The 16,845-nt window shown below is 44.3% G+C and overlaps 1 protein-coding gene across 2 annotated transcripts in view; it reads left to right on the top strand.

The window, feature by feature from the left end:
• Nucleotides 1-2,762: 2,762 nt before the first annotated feature.
• Nucleotides 2,763-16,845, top strand: part of DTNBP1 (dystrobrevin binding protein 1) — a 128,652-nt gene continuing 114,569 nt past the window's right edge. Inside the window, exons 1-2 of one of the 2 annotated variants that reach the window (XM_032341162.1) lie at nt 2,763-2,859; nt 15,866-15,919. In XM_032341162.1, coding sequence (XP_032197053.1) covers nt 2,786-2,859; nt 15,866-15,919 — 128 coding nt within the window. In that variant the 5' untranslated portion in view covers nt 2,763-2,785. Of the gene's footprint in view, nt 2,860-4,680; nt 4,918-15,865; nt 15,920-16,845 lie in introns of those variants that run through there. The other variant, XM_032341163.1, reaches the window with a different exon arrangement.

The following is a 16,845-nucleotide window of genomic DNA, read 5'->3' as shown; positions in this document are numbered from 1 at the left end:
ATTACACGGCATTAGAGTGTGATACATTTTTTGAAACAAATACAGCTGAACTGCCGGTCACTGTTCTTTCTCGGCTCTCACCTTTGCTCCTTCCTATTGGAATTCCCCTGCTGCCTCTCTCTGGCTCGGATCTCTGCTTCCCTTCTCAAAATGCCATGCTGATGTTACCTTTCCAGCTTCCATAGCTCACCTTACTCTTAGAACTATCCTTACCTCACGAGAAAGGATTAAAGCTTTTAAATGGTTTCTTCTGACCTCTTTAAACACTTAAAATTAACATATCAAAAATATTGATATCTTAGTTTGTAAAAACTTATAAATAAGTTAATATTGGCGTACTGTAGATTTACAAACCTAAGATTTCCGTAACTCACATGGCTACTGTGCCTTTCAGTTACGCCAGAGGACCGCTGCCAATAAAGTGGTGTGACATATTCTGGGTTCTATAGCTTCTTCTTTTATAGCCTCTTTCTCTTTGATTCTAATTCTACCAGATTCTCACTTCCTACTCTCTACTCAAAGAATCCATTGAGACAGCGAACCCCTTTCCTTGGCCAGTGTCCTTGAGGAGTGCTTCTCACTTGTTATATGAATACGAATCACCTGGGAATCTTGTTAAAATTTGGATTCTGATTCAGTAGGTCTGGGTGGATAGTGAGAACCTGCATTTGCTACAAGCTTCCACCTGACACTCATGTTGCTGATCTAGGGAAGCAATAGTCCAGGTTCTGTGCTTGTGCCAAATGTTTTATAACCAGAGCTTTCTCTGTGCTTTGCTAATATCAGATCAACTCTCAACAAGTTGCTGGATTAAGATGAGGCCAGTAGCCTTTAATATTGATGTTGCTTCTCTAACTACACTTAAAAACTTTATTGTTGTTGTTTTCATTTTGCCAATCAATCTTCCTAGCTTTCGGCTAATTATCCTAAGATCAGCATAACATGGCACATGCTTCAAACCTTGGTCCTTAATCATTCTTGCAAAACAGCACATGTGACCATAGCCATTTTCTCTTTACATTCATTTCCTAAAACTTACTTTTGTTTCTTAATAATTGTCCTTTCTTATTAGCCCTTTTAAAACTTCCACTGATTTTTATGATTTACCAGACATGATGGGATTTAAAATGTTCGTAAAACACCTTAAAATGAGACATACACGTGTCATAGACTGATAATGCAGTGGTCAAGACAAAAATGATTGGGCAAGACAAGTAAAGCCATTTCCTAGTGATGGGCAGAGTCTTTTGGTCTGATTTGGTCCTTTGTAGGAACCCATGAAATAGTAAATTGACAATTTATGAGCAGAGGTAGTTACTTAATTGAATAAAATTTTTAAAGAGTTAGTATTTCTCAGTAACTGTGGCTTCCAAATCAACTAAATACTGAGGCATCTTTCTCGATAGACTTGATCATGTGATCACTTACTCAGTACCCATTTCTGGGAGGTTGGAGGAGGGCTCAGCGACAGCACCCCTCTCCCTTACTTGTCTGAACCAACCGAAAAATAAGACAAGAGCGTCAGCATAAAGTGGCCAGAACATCACTTTCATTTCTGGTAAGGCTGATGAAACACGTGGCTTATGTAATATTTATGGGCCAGCAGAATTCCTGTTACTGAACCTCAGTTTAAGGCTTGCCTATCCAGTCACAGAAAGCAACGGGGTCGCCCCAGCCTCCTCACCAGGCAGCCAGTCCTTGTGGAATAGAATGAGTGTTCTCTGCTGGATATTTGCAGCCACAATAAAGAAAAGAAGATGGGGCCGGGCTCCTTTGTCCCTAGCTTACTAACCAACACAGTCACCTCTCCTCCAGGAAAGGCCTGGAGTGTTACACTGTGGAAGGAGATTTCTCCACAGGGAAGAAATTATCCAGAGGCGGCAAGAGGTGTTCCCCGCTGCCCCAACCATAAGCCACATGCTTTATCTTATTTGATTCCTACAACAAAACAATCAGTATTTTCTGTTTATGTTTGATATTTTGTTTATCACATTTTTTGCATGAATTCTGATTTTTTTAAAATATTGCATTAAAATATTATTTATTTTGAATACCGAGCTTTTTGGCTCCCCTTAAACTTTGCACCTGAAGTGAATGCCTTATCTGCCTCACCCTAGTCCCAGCCCTGAATTTAAAATAAATGGTGTTGGGACGCCTGGGTGGCTCAGTGGGTTAAGCCGCTGCCTTCGGCTCAGGTCATGATCTCAGGGTCCTGGGATCGAGTCCCACATTGGGCTCTCTGCTCAGCGGGGAGGCTGCTTCCCTTCCTCTCTCTCTGCCTGCCTCTCTGCCTACTTGTGATTTCTCTCTGTCAAATAAATAAATAAAATCTTTTTAAAAAATGGTGTTAAAAAATTAGTTAATAGGGGCGCCTGGGTGGCTCAGTGGGTTAAAGCCTCTGCCTTCGGCTCGGGTCATGATCCCACGGTCCTGGGATCGAGCTCCGCATCGGGCTCTCTGCTCAGCGGGGAGCCTGCTTCCTCCTCCCTCTCTCTCTGCCTGCCTCTCTGCCTACTTGTGATCTCTATCTGTCAAATAAAATAAATAAAATCTTAAAAAAAAATAAGTTAATAAACAACTTTTTCTTAATAATTATTAAATAAATTACCAGAGAGTGATGTGTACTAAGTTGAGAAATAGGTCATGTACAGGAAGTGACTGTGTGGATAACATGAATGATCTGTGAAAACTTACCTAAGGGGTTGATATTTAAGCTGAGATCTGAATGCCATAAAGAAGCCAACACTGGGACATTTTGGAGAAGAGCTTGTGAAAGGGCCTCAAGATGGAAATGAACCTGGAGTTTTCAAGGAACACACACACAAGGTTACTATGGCTTAAATGTCAAGGTCATGATAGGTGAGTAGTACAGTTGACCCTTGAACTGATCCCCTAACAGTTGAAAATCCACATATAACTTTTGACTTCCTCAAAACTTAACTACTAATAGTCTATTGTTTGCTGGAAGCTTTATCAATATAATATAAATAGATTATTTTATATATGTATTATATACTATATTCTTGCAACAATATCTAATTTTTCTTTTTTTGACATTTCTAGGCTCTGTGGTTCCTCTTCGGGTTTCTTCTAATTGTCACATATCTCCAAAAATTTTTTAATGTATTTATTGAAAAAAAAAATGCATGTAAGTGGTCCCACACAGTTCAAACTCATACTTGCTTTGGATAGAGTATCAGAAAGGGATCAAATTTTAGGAATTTTTAAGCCAAGTAAGGAGTTTGAATTTTATTCTGAAGGCACAGGAAGCAACTGAAGGCTTTAAAGTAGGAGAGCAACATAATCTGATCGCTCTTTTAGATAATTCTCTTCAGCTGCCATGTCAAGGATGGATTACAGGGGTGTAGATGGCAAAAGAGTAGAATCAGGGGAACTGTCAGTGTTCCTAGTGTGAGATGACAGTGCCCTGGTCTAGGGTGATTATAATGAAGATGGAGAAAGGGGAGGAGGTTCCAGGAATACTTTAGAAATAGAGTGGATTGGAAATAATAAAAATAGAGTGGCTTAACTTGAACAACTTGGTGGATGGTGACGCCATTTACTAAAACGGAAAAGACTGGGGAATGAGCAAGTCAGGAGTTGACTACCCAATCAAGTCTTCAATTTGGGGTATGTTGGCTTGGAAATGCCTACACTGGATACATGTTAAGTGAGCAACTGGTCTAAATTGAAGGGGCAGGAAGGAGGACAGGGCTGGAAATAGAGAATTGGGCGTCCATCAGTGCCTTGATAGGATTTCCAGCATGGTAGAGCACACATGCAGAGCGGGAGGCTGGTGATGGGGCCCTGGGAGCGGCTGTTGAAACAGGAGTGGAGGGGAAGGGAGAATAGAAATACGATGTCAAGAGAAGGCAAGAGAAGAATGTGTCTTAAAAATGGCATGTCGGGGGGTGGTCAGCACCTGGGTGGCTCAGTCTGTTAAGCTTCTGCCTTCCGCTCAGGTTATGATCTCAGGGTCCTGGGATTGAAGCTGAGGTGGGGTTCCCTGCTCTTGTGCTCTCCCTGCTCAGCAGGGAACCTCCCCCTGCTCTTGTGCTCTCGCTTACATGCTCTCTCTCCCCCACTCAAATAAATAAATAAAATCATTTAAAAAAAATGGTATAAGGTACTGCTTTGAGAGCCACTGAGAGGTCGAGAAAAAAATCAGGGCAGGTAAGTAACAAATGTCACTGGCAACATGGCAGTCCACGGTGACCTGACAAAGGCGATCGCCTTTGGTATGGAGGGCACAAAAGCATCATGAAGGTCGAAGTGGAAAAGGGTGACGTCGAAACAGCTGGTTATCGTTCCCATTTTATGAGGGAAAAAACCGAGGCTCAGAATAGTTAACTGTCTCATCCAAGGGCAAAGCCGCGGGGTCAGATCCTGTACCTGGTGCTACAGGGATGTGCATGCTGCCAAGAAATTTACCCAAATCTCTTCCAAACTGTAAAAACCAGCCCTGCATTCAGCGAAGCCCTCGATGAAAACATTTTCTCATGATGCCAATTCTGTTTCGGAGAAAAACGAGAGGGCCTGGTTTGGGCTACAAAAAAGCATCAGGGCCTCAGTGGCTTGCTCAGCTGGACGAGAAGAACCGCCCCTTTTCCGCAACCCGAGGCCGACGCGTCCCACTGCGCCTGCGCGGGCCTGGGCGCGGCGGGGGCGGGGCGGGAGCGCGCGAGCTGGGGGCGGGAACGCGGAAGGGGCTGCGGCGCGGGGCACCTACCGAGCCGGGGGCGGGGCCGGCTGCGAGTGTGCGGGGCGCGCGGGTGACAGGTGTGGCGGCAGCCTTGGGGGACCCGGGGCGACGGCAGCGGCGGCGGCCTGAAGCCTGAGCGGAGGAGACGCGGCGGCGGCGATGCTGGAGACCCTGCGCGAGCGGCTGCTGAGCGTGCAGCAGGATTTCACCTCCGGGTGGGTATACGGTGGGGACGGGAAGCACCCGGGGGCTGGGCCGGGGACCCCTGACGCCGCCTCCCTCCCTCCCGCGCCCCGGTCCGCTCGGGTCCCGCCCCGCACTTCCCATCCCCGCCCGGCCGAGGAGCGGAACGAACTTTGCGGCTCTGAGTAACTTGGGTCCCCGCCGGCCGGCTCCGCCTCGCTCCGCGGAGTGCGCGGGGGACGCCCGGGCCCCCGTCCCGGCATCCGCGCGGCCCGGCGGGGCAGTCACGTGGCGGGCAAGCGCGCCCCCCGCTTCCGCCGGCCGCGGGACGGGGGCCTGCGCCTCCGAGGCACCTGCCGGCTCGCCTCGGGCTCCCGCGGCGTCGCGGGGAGCCGGGCCGCCGCCCCCTGCCCAGGCCGGAGGTCACGGGCGGCGCCGCGCGCGCTGCGGCTCCGCGTCCCGAGTCCCGAGTCCGCGTCCTGGCGCGGCCCGCTCGCCGGACCCTCGGCGCTGCCGGCCGGCCGCCTCTTTGCCTCCCCTTTGTTTGCTCCCTGTGTGTCTGCCCCGGGTTCGGCGCCTTGCTGAAGACATTCGTGGGGCGAGCACAGCCGCGGAACTACGGCGACGTTGCTCCCAGCGAGGTCCTGGTGACAGGCGCAGACCAAGCGGTTCCCCAGCTTGCCCTAGAGTCCCCGGGGAATCTTGAACGCGCCCGACCCCAGGCTGGCGCCCTTGCCGATGTAATGAGTTTTCAGGATTCCCTCGGCAGATTCCGGGGCGCGGGGAAGTTTGGGAACCACCGGCACAGATTCCCGCGCCAGACTCCCGGACTCTCAGTCTCCCATCTCTCAGCAGATGTGGTTTTGCACATTACTTGAGTTGTCTTGCCTCGGTTTCCACAACTGCACGGAGGTGATAAAGATTAATGGACATGTGAGACACAACATGTAGAACAGAAAGCACCGCGTCATCTGTTGTTACTAGTTCGTGCTTAATTCGTATTAATTTTTTCATTTCTTTAGAAAAGGTGTCACCTTCAGAGTCTGTTACCTTATCGTACAAATCCTTCGGAGAATTTTCTGAACTAGGACACCTCGATCATAGGGTTTTATTTTTTTTTTATTTTTATTTTATTTTATTTTTTGATCATAGGGTTTTAAATTGTCATTGAGAAGGGGCTTAGATTTTATCTTATGGGACAAAAATGTTTACGTGGTTTGCCTTTTGGATGCTGAGGATTTGAGGCAAATACTGGAGCACTTACCCCATGTAAATCATTTTTGATAATTTTGGTTTGGAGTTGGTGAGAATATGATACACTCTCTGTGAGTTATTAATTTATGGGTTTATGGGTTTTTTGTTTGGGGGGGGGTTTTGCATGCTTGCATTTTTCCCCCCCATTTAAATTGAAAAAGTAACTTCAGGTGTAAATGATTGGATGGGATTCTGGAATAGTCTGCTTGGAGCATGAGAGTGGTCATAAATAAACCCACCTGGTACACCTGTTATTACTTTGAAGGAGTTTTGAGGAGGTAACAGTCCAGCTTCTGGTAGTTACTCTCTCTCCCTTGTGTAGTTGCCATTCATACTCCTGATCTTTGTTTAAGAAGGTTAAACTTAACTAGGAATGTAGACTCTGGACCCGAACCATCCTGGGAGGTCTGGACACTCTTGATTTTAGGGTTTAGTTAGGAAGAGAATTGAGATCTGGTTAGAATCCCTTGGAAACTGACTTCTTGACCTTATCATAGACTGGAGCCACTTTGGGATTAGACGTCCTGAGAGGGCTGTCAGTCCATGTAGACACCTGATTGGCTCTCTCTGTACTGGCCGCTGTCAACTGACAAACACCCTGGTCACTGTGTGCCACTTAGCTTGTCACCTGGCGGAGAAATCACTCCTTTCCAGGTGAGGTCTGCCTTGCTGCTGACTGGCTGCTCTGAACTCTGATGTTCCCTTTTGTCCAGTTCACAAATTCCTGTACAACTCTTAGAAGAAAGAATTCTCTTAATTAACTTTGGTAAACACTCTGTATTCGGTTGGCGATCAACCTATTTTACTAAACTGGGTATTTTGCCTTGCTGAGGAAAGGTGAAATTAATCAGCAGAGGTGTGTCTTGCATGAAGGCTCAGGGGAATTCACAGGTGAAAGTTACATGGCTGTCACCTCCCAAAACTACCCAGCTGCACCTGATACTGGTTTAGAACACTTGGTGTTAGTGCGAGTAGAAGAAACCGGAGCAGCGGGCTTCTAAGGAATTGGAAACTTGCAGTGTTGGGTTGCCCGAGGGAATGAGTAGAAGGAAGGCCTGGTGGGTTTCTGTGTTCCTTCAGTGTTGCGGGAGCTGCTCTTTCCAGTTGCCCAGAGTGCCATCCTCTCAGCTTTTCTGCTCATTTTCAAATTCCGAAAGTTCATGGAACTGGACCTTAAAATGTAGGAAAATCTACCTTTTTTTTTTTTTTTTTTTAAGAGGCTTAGCTTTATCAGTCTCCCAAGAGAATGTCACATTAGTGATAAAAGCATGTCTGAACACAGTGAATTTCCACCTTCCATGCAGACTTAAAAAAAAAAAAAATGCAACTTAAGATCAGTTCAGGATAGTGGTTAGAGATGCTGGTGGCCTGTGGGGGGTGGGGACTAGAAGTTGTCCATGGACTTGGGGTATTTTTATAATTTTTAAAAAAGGTTATATTTGAGAGTGAGAGTGCACAAACGGGGCGGGAGGGGCAGAGAGGGAGAAGCCGACTCCCCGCTGAGCAGGAAGATCCCAGCACTCAGGGTTCCTGACCTGAGCTGAAGGCAGCCATTCAACCAACTGAGACGCCCAGGCTCCCCTTTGTAAATTTTTACTCCTAATAATAGTTATGCCAAAATTGAGATAAACCTGGAAATTATATCATGTTCTTTCTGACTTAAGTGGTTGGCTGGCTGGTCCAAAGGACCACAGGAGTGAGGTTTGGGGCCTCACCCTTCTTGAGTCCTAATTTCATTTAACTTAGAACTCTTGGAGCCTTTTGGGGTGTTCACGTAGAACATGCACTTTTTAGGGATCGGCTTGAGCTCCGAGGGAAACTTTGGGAAATAATGAAGCACATACTTCAAATCCACTCTGGTGTTTGTTTTTTAACTTCTGAGCAGGTAGGACGGAAAGCCTCAGGAATGAAGTAGTCAGGAATGCTGGACCCTCAGGGAATTGATAATCAGATTTACTGAAGGTTTATAGCTGCCTGTCACTGACTGGTGTTTCCTGTTTTTTTGCTCTGGGTTCTTGCAGGTAGGGATAGAAAACTTGTTGCAGCTAAAGGGTGGGTGTTTACCCCAGCGAGGTTACCCTTGCCCAGCGGACTCATTTTCTCTGCTGCCCTTCCATAGTATCGAAATCCACAGGAAGGAGAGGCTCAAATAATCTAATTCATAGTGTGCTAAAATGGCGAGATTTTGCCTAAAATCTTGACTCTTCCGGGATTACTCACCTTTTTAATAAGCATGAAAAGAGTCTCAGTATTCGACCTGATTAAGTTACTATGTACTGCGTTCCTACTAAGTGTCAGACACTACTAGGTGACGCAGTCAGACGTGTCCTTTTTCCCAGAAGCTCTTTCTCATTTCATTAAAAAGCAAAAAAATGTAAGCCATGTGCTCAGTTTTCTTTACTAATCGGTGTATGTGTGTGTCTGGCTGGATTCTGGGGCTACAAAGTCCTGGGAAAATGTAAAGGGAGGAAGGAGGAACAGAACAGTAAAGATACAAGTGAATGTGTGCGCTGTGTGAGCCCAAAGTGAGGAGTCCTTCATTTTCGCAAAAGGAAGCATTGCAGAAGGCTTCAGAGAGGAGGTGGCTTCTGGACTGGGCCTTGAAGAATGAGGGGTTGTAACAGATTTGAGAGGGAGGGCATCTCCAAGACAGAAGTGGTTGTGGGAGAGGAAGCTGAGAGGGAAGTTGAGTGACTAAGAGAAGATCTTCAGCCCGTTGCTGAATTCATTCATTTATCAAATACTTACTGAGCACTTACTCTGTGACAGGCATCTTCTGGGAGCCAGGGATGGAGCAGAGAACGCAGCAGGCAGCAGTGAATGTCCCTGGGCTCTTTCTTGTGGCTGGAGGCACAGTATCTGGAAGGCCATAGGAACTGTCGCAAACAGTAAAGCAGGTTAAAGGGGTTGGGGTAGTCCTGATGGAGTCTTGGAAGGTTTTTGTGGAGGGAGCAGCGTGAGGCTGTGTTTCTGGAGGAAATTTGAGAGGCTGTGTGCTGGAAGAGTCGGAGATGGGGGACAGGGAGAGTGTTTAGGAGGCTCTGATTACGGGCCAGGGGAACGATGGTAAGGTGGTGCTGGTAGCGGTTTCTCAAGGGAATGGACAGGGCAGGCACCGGGGGATTTGTAAACAGTGAAATGTAGGAAAGGAAAATGGTGGGGAAATTGACGATGCTAACTCGAGTATCTTAGATAAATGATGCCATTTACAAACAGAAGAATTTCAGAATAGTTTTTGGGTTTTTTTTTGTTTTTTTTTTTAAGATTTTTTAAGAATTTATTAGAAAGCAGGAGCAGGGGGAGAGGGAGAAGGAGAAGTCAGCTCCCCACCCAGCAGGGAACCCGATGCTGGGCTGGATCCCAGGACCCCGGATCAATCAAGACCGGAGCCAAAGGCAGAAGCTTCCCTAACTGAACCACCCAGGTGCCCCTCAGAACAGTTTGAAAGAGAAGGGGGGTTGGCTGTGAATTTGTTTGTGAGATCACTTAGGGGTTGACCTTGAAGAAGCAATTAAGACCTGTGAAACACTTTATACACAGAGCTAGCTGCCAAGATGTTGTTTCTTAGAAAATGAGTAAGTCTGCTGTCTTATGGTCATTCCCTGCTGTAAGCTGATTTACCATATAGGCATTAACTAGGTTGAAAACATGGGCAAATCAGATAAAATAAAACCACAGCAGGACCAGTGGTGAGGGGTCGGGGGAGACGCGTGAAACGCTTAGGGCACAGGTCAGCACTGACTCGGTGTAGTTGGGGTTAATTAGGATAGAGGTGGTCTACATTCCTTTCCCTTTCCTGTTTGTGCAGCTTTTGTGTGACTCTCTCAGGCTCCAGAGCTGAGGGGTCATATGTACTCTTTTTTTTTTAAAGATTTATTTATTTATTAGGGGCACCTGGGTAAATAAATGTCTGCCTTCAGTTCAGGTACAGAGCCAGCTTCTCCCTCTCCCTCTGCTGCTCCCCCCTGCTTGTGTGTGTGCGTGCTTGGGTGCAGACTCTCTGTCAAATAAATAAAATCTTTAAAAAAAATTTATTTTAAAGCGAGGATACGAGTTGGGGGGAGGGGCAGAGGGCGAGGAGGAGAGAATTTTTTTTAAGATTTTTTTTTTTTATGGACAACGAATTGTATGGCTCTAGACTTTTTTTTTTTTTTTTTTAGATTTTATTTGTTTATTTGTCAGAGAGAGTGAGCACAGGCAGACAGAGTGGCAGGCAGAGGGAGAAGCAGGCTTCCTGCCGAGCAAGGAGCCCGATGTGGGACTCGATCCCAGGATACTGGGATCATGACCCAAGCCGAAGGCAGCCGCTTAACCAACTGAACCACCCAGGCGTCCCTTTTAAGATTTATTTTTTGACAGAGATCACAAGTAGGCGGAGAGGCAGGCAGAGAAAGGGGGGGAGCAGGCTTCCTGCTGAGCAGAGAGCCTAATGAGGGGCCCAGGACCCTGAGACCATGACCTGAGCCAAGGGCAGAGGCTTAACCCACTGAGCTGCCCAGGCACCCTGGGGAGAGACAATCTTAAGCAGGTTCCGTGCCCAGCAGAGAGCTTGACATGCTGGGCTCCATCCCAGGACCCTGAGATCGTGCCTTGAGCCTAAATCAAGAGTCAGATGCTCAAGAGACTAAGCCAGTCAGGCACCCCAGGTCATGTGTATTTTTAAGTGTAATCGATGCCGTCTTTCCATGGTCTTGTTTTTGAAGAAAAAAAAATGACGAACATTCACAGGAGAAAAACCAGTAGATTGGATTTGTCTTTGTAAGGAGAATTTAAAGTCAGAATAATGGAGACTCGTACATGGTTAAAGGAATTGAACCTTAATGACAAAATCTGCTCATTGATAGGTTTTTGTGGTGTTCTGCATCCTGAGCTTTCACAGTCGCTGATGAGCTTAGCTGAGTAGGAAATTGAAGCACAAAGGAATGCTGTTAAGGTCCCCCTGTGAGGTTGAGTCAGCTAGAGAAAAGCGCTTTTCCTGCTCAACTTTCATCATTACCGAGCTCCCGAGGTCATTCTGTCCATCTGCTTCTCTGTAAACTTGTTGTGGGGCAGTTCTGCTAATCACCTCCATGTCTTAGGAGGATGCCCCTATTTTAATATTTTCTGCACAGCCTTTAAAAATAAATGTGCTCTTGTCAAATCAAGGTGTAAGTCTTTGAAACAACCTAAAAATAAATTGTTGAAGCCTTAGGACAAATTTGAGGTTAGTTGCTTTTGGCCAAAGATAATTAGGTGCTCACTTATGTCTAAATTGGTAGTCACACAGCAGCGCTTATGTCTTCCTGGGGTTGTGTGGGTTTCGGAAGAAGACTGGGAACGGTGGGGAAGCCTTTTCTGGAAACTGGTGCATTCAGGATCCTCCACTTTATTTGGCCTGGGCCTGATAATGTACGGAGGTTCTTACCTTTCTTGGCGGAGATAATTCTTACTATACTTTTCATGTGAGTGAGTTCTGTTTACAGAATGCTGACAAAGTCGTATGTGGACTTTGATTTAATTCCTGTGGCAAATCATTACTGTCCGTATAATACCACCATTTAATGTCTGTGGAAACTGGGGTATTACACCCAAATCAGTATTTCCCTCTTAGTGAGTCCTGACATTGTGAGGCATTAAATTGCTTTCATCAGCGTGTTGTTTCCAGCACAGAATCACCGTGAGAAACTTGAAGTAGAATTAGTACCCAATAAAAACCGTATGTTGCTTTTGGTTGAATTCTAGGTTTTGAGTATATATTTCAGAAGGGACTTTTTTGCTTTTTTTGTTACGTGTTAAATATACCTGACCTTAATGTATGTGTGTGTGTGTATAAATAAATAAATATATATATATATATATATATATATATATACACTTGATCTCCTTTTTTCAGCTCTAGGAATAATAGTCCTTGTGACCCTTGTCTGTTCCTCTCCTCAACCTTCTTCACTGTTTCCCACCTCCTTCCAGCTTCCTTGTTTTCTCCATCAGTTTCTGTTCTGAATTTTGGTGCATGGATGATTTATGTTGAGAAGGTGTGATGAGAAGAGGAGGAGGTCTAAAAGACTGTGTTACAAAAATGTTCACAAAGTTTCAAACATATAAAAAATAGAATCACCCGGTTGATGCGGCATATCCACGATTGAGATCCAACAGTTGGTTGACACGGCATATCCATGATTGAGATCCAACAGTTGTCCCTTTTTCTTTGTCCAATTGTCCAGTGTCGCCACCTTCACTTTTGTCTCCTGTCACGGCTGTGATTGTATAGTGGTTAGTACTCTGTGTTGTGTCTCTCCGGTCATTATAAAAGTCTCAGATTTGTCTATTACATCTCTCCATCAGTTTCCACCCCTAAAGAGACAGATTACAAAAATGCAATCCCGACATCATACTTAACAGAATTAACATCAATTCTTTGATATTATCAATGATCCAGTCCATAATCAAATTTCCTTGTTCTTCGAAGTGTCTTTTTACAGGTGATTTGTTCAAATCCAGATTAAATAAGTTCCACACATTACATCTGGTTAAGGACCAATTTTAAAGCAGACGGCTGTTAAGGAGCCACGTGGAGAAGCTCTCCTTGACCCTTCCAGTGATTATATTTTCAGCTTCCTGTGATATTCCTTCTTTCTATTTTTTTGTTTTTTGGGGGTGTGTGTGGAGGAGCACCCCAAATTTGATGTATTATAGTTGACAAAGCAAAAGTTTATTTCAGAAATAAATATTTGAGATACCAACCTCCAGATTTGCCAGACCATATAAGAATGGTCCAGAAAGGATCTTAACAGTTCCCTTGCAATATCCTTGTATACCTAACTATATGGAATTGGCCTAGATGACTAAAAAATTATTAAAATAATTTTGAGTATAATTTACCACTGTGTATAACCATCCTCGTATAATTCTAGCTGGGATGTCACACCTAGGTGCCTTTCTCAATTTTGGAGTGGAGGTGATAGAGGGTGACTGTCAAAATACGTTCTCCTGGGCGCCTGGGTGGCTCAGTGGGTTAAGCCGCTGCCTTCGGCTCAGGTCATGATCTCAGGGTCCTGGGATCGAGTCCCGCATCGGGCTCTCTGCTCAGCAGGGAGCCTGCTTCCTTTTCTCTCTCTCTGCCTGCCTCTCAGTGTACTTGTAATTTCTCTCTGTCAAATAAATAAATAAAATCTTAAAAAAAAAAATACGTTCTCCTAGTTGTTGTGTAATCTTAATTTAAATCTTAGTTTAAACTGGATTTACTAGTCGCCAAGGTGAAGCTTGGAAATTTATTTTTTTTTTAAGTTTATTTATTTATTTATTAGAGTGAGAGCGACAGAGAGAGAGCATGAGCAGGGGGCAGAGGGAGAACCAGGCTCCAGGCTCCGCCACACCAGGAGCCTGATGTGGGTCTTGATCCCAGGACATTGGGATCATGACCTGAGCTGAAGGCAGACGCTTAACCAACTGAGCCACCCAGGTGTCCCGAAATTTATATTGCTTCTCTAGGACAGTTCAGACTTTTAAAATACAACTCCTAGACTCATCTAGAGAGAGAGAAACAAATGAGTTTTGTATTAAAGAGATTGCAGAGTCTTTTTTAACAACAAAGAGCTCATCTCATCAGTATTTTAGTTTTTGAAAAACAACATAGAGTAATGTAAAAATTTTTGTATGAAACTGGCATTCCGGTTTTTTGTTTTTGTTTTTTTTTAAGTCCCTTTCTGGTGGTTAGCCAAGCATTACAGACAAAAAGGATGGAGTCCTAGGTCTGGGCTTACACAGAGAGGCTCAGGCTCGGGGGCGTACATGGGAGAGTCAGCTTGGACAGTCTCGGTTTCTAGCTGAGAGCACTCGAGCACTTTGAAGAAGGGGCACCTATTTCTTGTTTTACCAAAGGCATGTTCAGGGCTAGTGGTGGTACTGTGGCCTGTGTTTCAGACTCTACACAGAAACAAAGATCTGTTGAAATAGCCACATTAAGAACATTTAACAGTAATATCTCATTTGATATTAGAGTGGCTCACAAGGTAGCACTCACTTTCTAGCAACTTCTGTTCTGTGATACAGGATCAGCAGCCAAAAGAAGAAGAAAACCGGCCAGAGAAGCAAAAATAAACTGTACAGAGTCTGTGAACTTCATATGCTATGTACGGAGGAGCCCATTTAATTTTATTTTTCTGTGCATCTCTAGCCCATTTATCTGTTTCCTAGCCCAGGAATTTTAAAAAGCCAATAACAGCGAGGGAGGAGGCTGCAGTAGCGTGGGAGCCGCTGAAGCAGTGAGGTTTCCTCAGAGAACCAGATGACCAGCGGTGGGGGTGGGAGATTTAAATCCAGTAAAAAAAAAAAAAGAGACACAGGATCCCAGACACACTCAGATCACCGTAGACTGGCTTCGGGTAGGGAGATGAAAAGGCATTCCCAGCTCAGACTTCTGAGGAGATGACCACGAAAAGTCATCAGTGGTATTCATAAGAATGACCTGGAGTTAGCAGAAAATATTAAATAGAATATACCAAGTCCTCTTCATGGGAACCCTCCTGTGCTGTTGGTGGGAGTGCCAGCTGGAGCAGCCCCTGTGGAAAACAGCATGGAGGGTCCTCAAAAAGCTGAAAATAGAGCTACCCTGTGACCCAGCAATCGCACTACTGGGTATTTACCCTAAAGATACAAATGTAGTGGTCTGAAGGGGCACGTGCACCCAAATGTTTATAGCAGCAATGTCCACAATAGCCACACTATGGAAAGAACCGAGATGTCCATCAGCAGATGAATGGATAAAGAAGAAGTGGTGTGTATACACACACACACACACACACACACACACACACACACACACGCACACGCAGGAATACTATGCAGCCATCAAAAGAAATGAAAACTTGCCATTTGCACCGACATGGATAGAACTAGAGGGTATTATGCTGAGCGAAATAAGTCAATCAGAGAAAGACAATTATCATATGATCTCTCTGATATGAGGAATTTGAGAGGTGATGTGGGGGTTTTGAGGGGTAGGGAAGGAATAAATGAAACAAGATGGTATTGGGAGGGAGACAAACCGTAAGAGACTCTTAATCTCACAGAACAAACTGAGGGTTATCGGGGGTGGGAGGTGAGGGGTAGGGAGGGGGTGGCAGGGTTATGGACATTGGGGAGGGTGTGTGCTAGGGTGAATGCTGTGAAGTGTGTAAACCTGGCGATTCACAGACCTGTACCCCTGGGGCTAATAATACATTATATGTTAATTAAAAAATTAAAAAACATTAAAAATTTTTAAAAATAGAATATACCAAGTCCTCTTTAAAGAAAAAGGTTTGTAATATATTTTAGAAAACTTTTGATCAGTGTCTAAAATTTCACAAAATGTTTGTACTTAAAGAGCTTTGAGTGCCTAGTATCTTACCTGTTTTATTAAAATGTGCTGCTTAGGCATCTTTGTTACCTATGAAATTCACCTGTGTGCATCACTCCTTCTTCTAATGATGCCAGGTAAATGACCTTTCCCTAGATCAATCAGTTTTAGGAATTATTTATAAAAAGGGGATTGGGGCAAGAAAAAATATAAAGATGTATGCTCTAGATATTCTATTTGGGGTGTGACATACAGTAAGCACTCAAATGCTTGTCTGTGGAGGTTCTGAATTCTTGCTAAAATAATTAGCTCATCTGATCTGAAATTTTAAGAACTATGAAACTCATGGTTGCAAAAAAATTTCTTAAGCTGTGAAAATATGGTAACTTCTACTTATTGAATTATAGGCTGAAGACTCTAAGTGACAAGTCAAGAGAAGCTAAAGTAAAAAGCAAACCACGGTAAGTCGGTGCTAAGATTTAATTTACTGTGACTTAAATTTCACGCAGCCTTCGGCTCTAGTTCTAATAGCATGATTACTTTAGTGGGGTTCACGTTGTTGATTGCCTCTGACTACAGAGCAGTCTGATTATTTATAAATTGTGTAATGCAGGAAATTGATAAAATTGTGAAATGGCTGAGGACATGGCGAGGTGTAGTTGTTTTATTCTTGGACAGCCAGTGGTTACTGTTTGAGCGCAGTTAATCATTTTGTATATTAAGCACAAAGTAAAAGTCCTTCATTATTGAGAAGCAGATTAATAATGAAACAGTACTAGGCAAGGGAGCCTCTGGGGCTGTAACCTATTTTATATAAAAAACAACAGTATTGTGCAACTTTTCATTTTTTTAAAATACATAAAACATGACCAAATTTTACTTTAAACCTAGAGATTATGAGCTTTTAAAAAACTTTCTTATTGGGGCGCCTGAGTGGCTCAGTGGGTTAAAGCCTCTGCCTTTGGCTCAGGTCATGATCCCAGGGTCCTGGGATCGAGCCCTGCACTGGGTTCTCTGCTTAGCAGGGAGCCTGCTCCCCCTCCACCCCCACCTGCCTCTCTGCCTACTTGTGATCTCTCTGTGTCAAATAAATAAGTAAAATCTTTAAAAAAATTTTCTTATTTAGCTTTTTATCAAGGTGTTTATCTTACGTGCTAAAACCAACTGTGGGGCAGAATGATGGGTGATAGTATATTACAGTATTTTAATTGTGAACGAAAGCAATACATTTCTCTGAAAGTTTAGGTAAATTATCATTAGTAATTTACAAATATTCCACATTACAGTTAACAGTGTCAGAATTCTCATATGTAGCTTTTTATTTTTTTAAGTTGGCCTAAATTGGAAGCAATTTTAATTAAATAAGTGGGTTTTTTTGTTTTGTTTG

Source organism: Mustela erminea, chromosome 4 (assembly GCF_009829155.1).
Source record: "Mustela erminea isolate mMusErm1 chromosome 4, mMusErm1.Pri, whole genome shotgun sequence".
Lineage (NCBI taxonomy): Eukaryota > Metazoa > Chordata > Mammalia > Carnivora > Mustelidae > Mustela > Mustela erminea.
The sequence above is the reverse complement of the archived record's forward strand: the minus strand, read 5'-3'. Positions and strand labels throughout refer to the sequence as shown.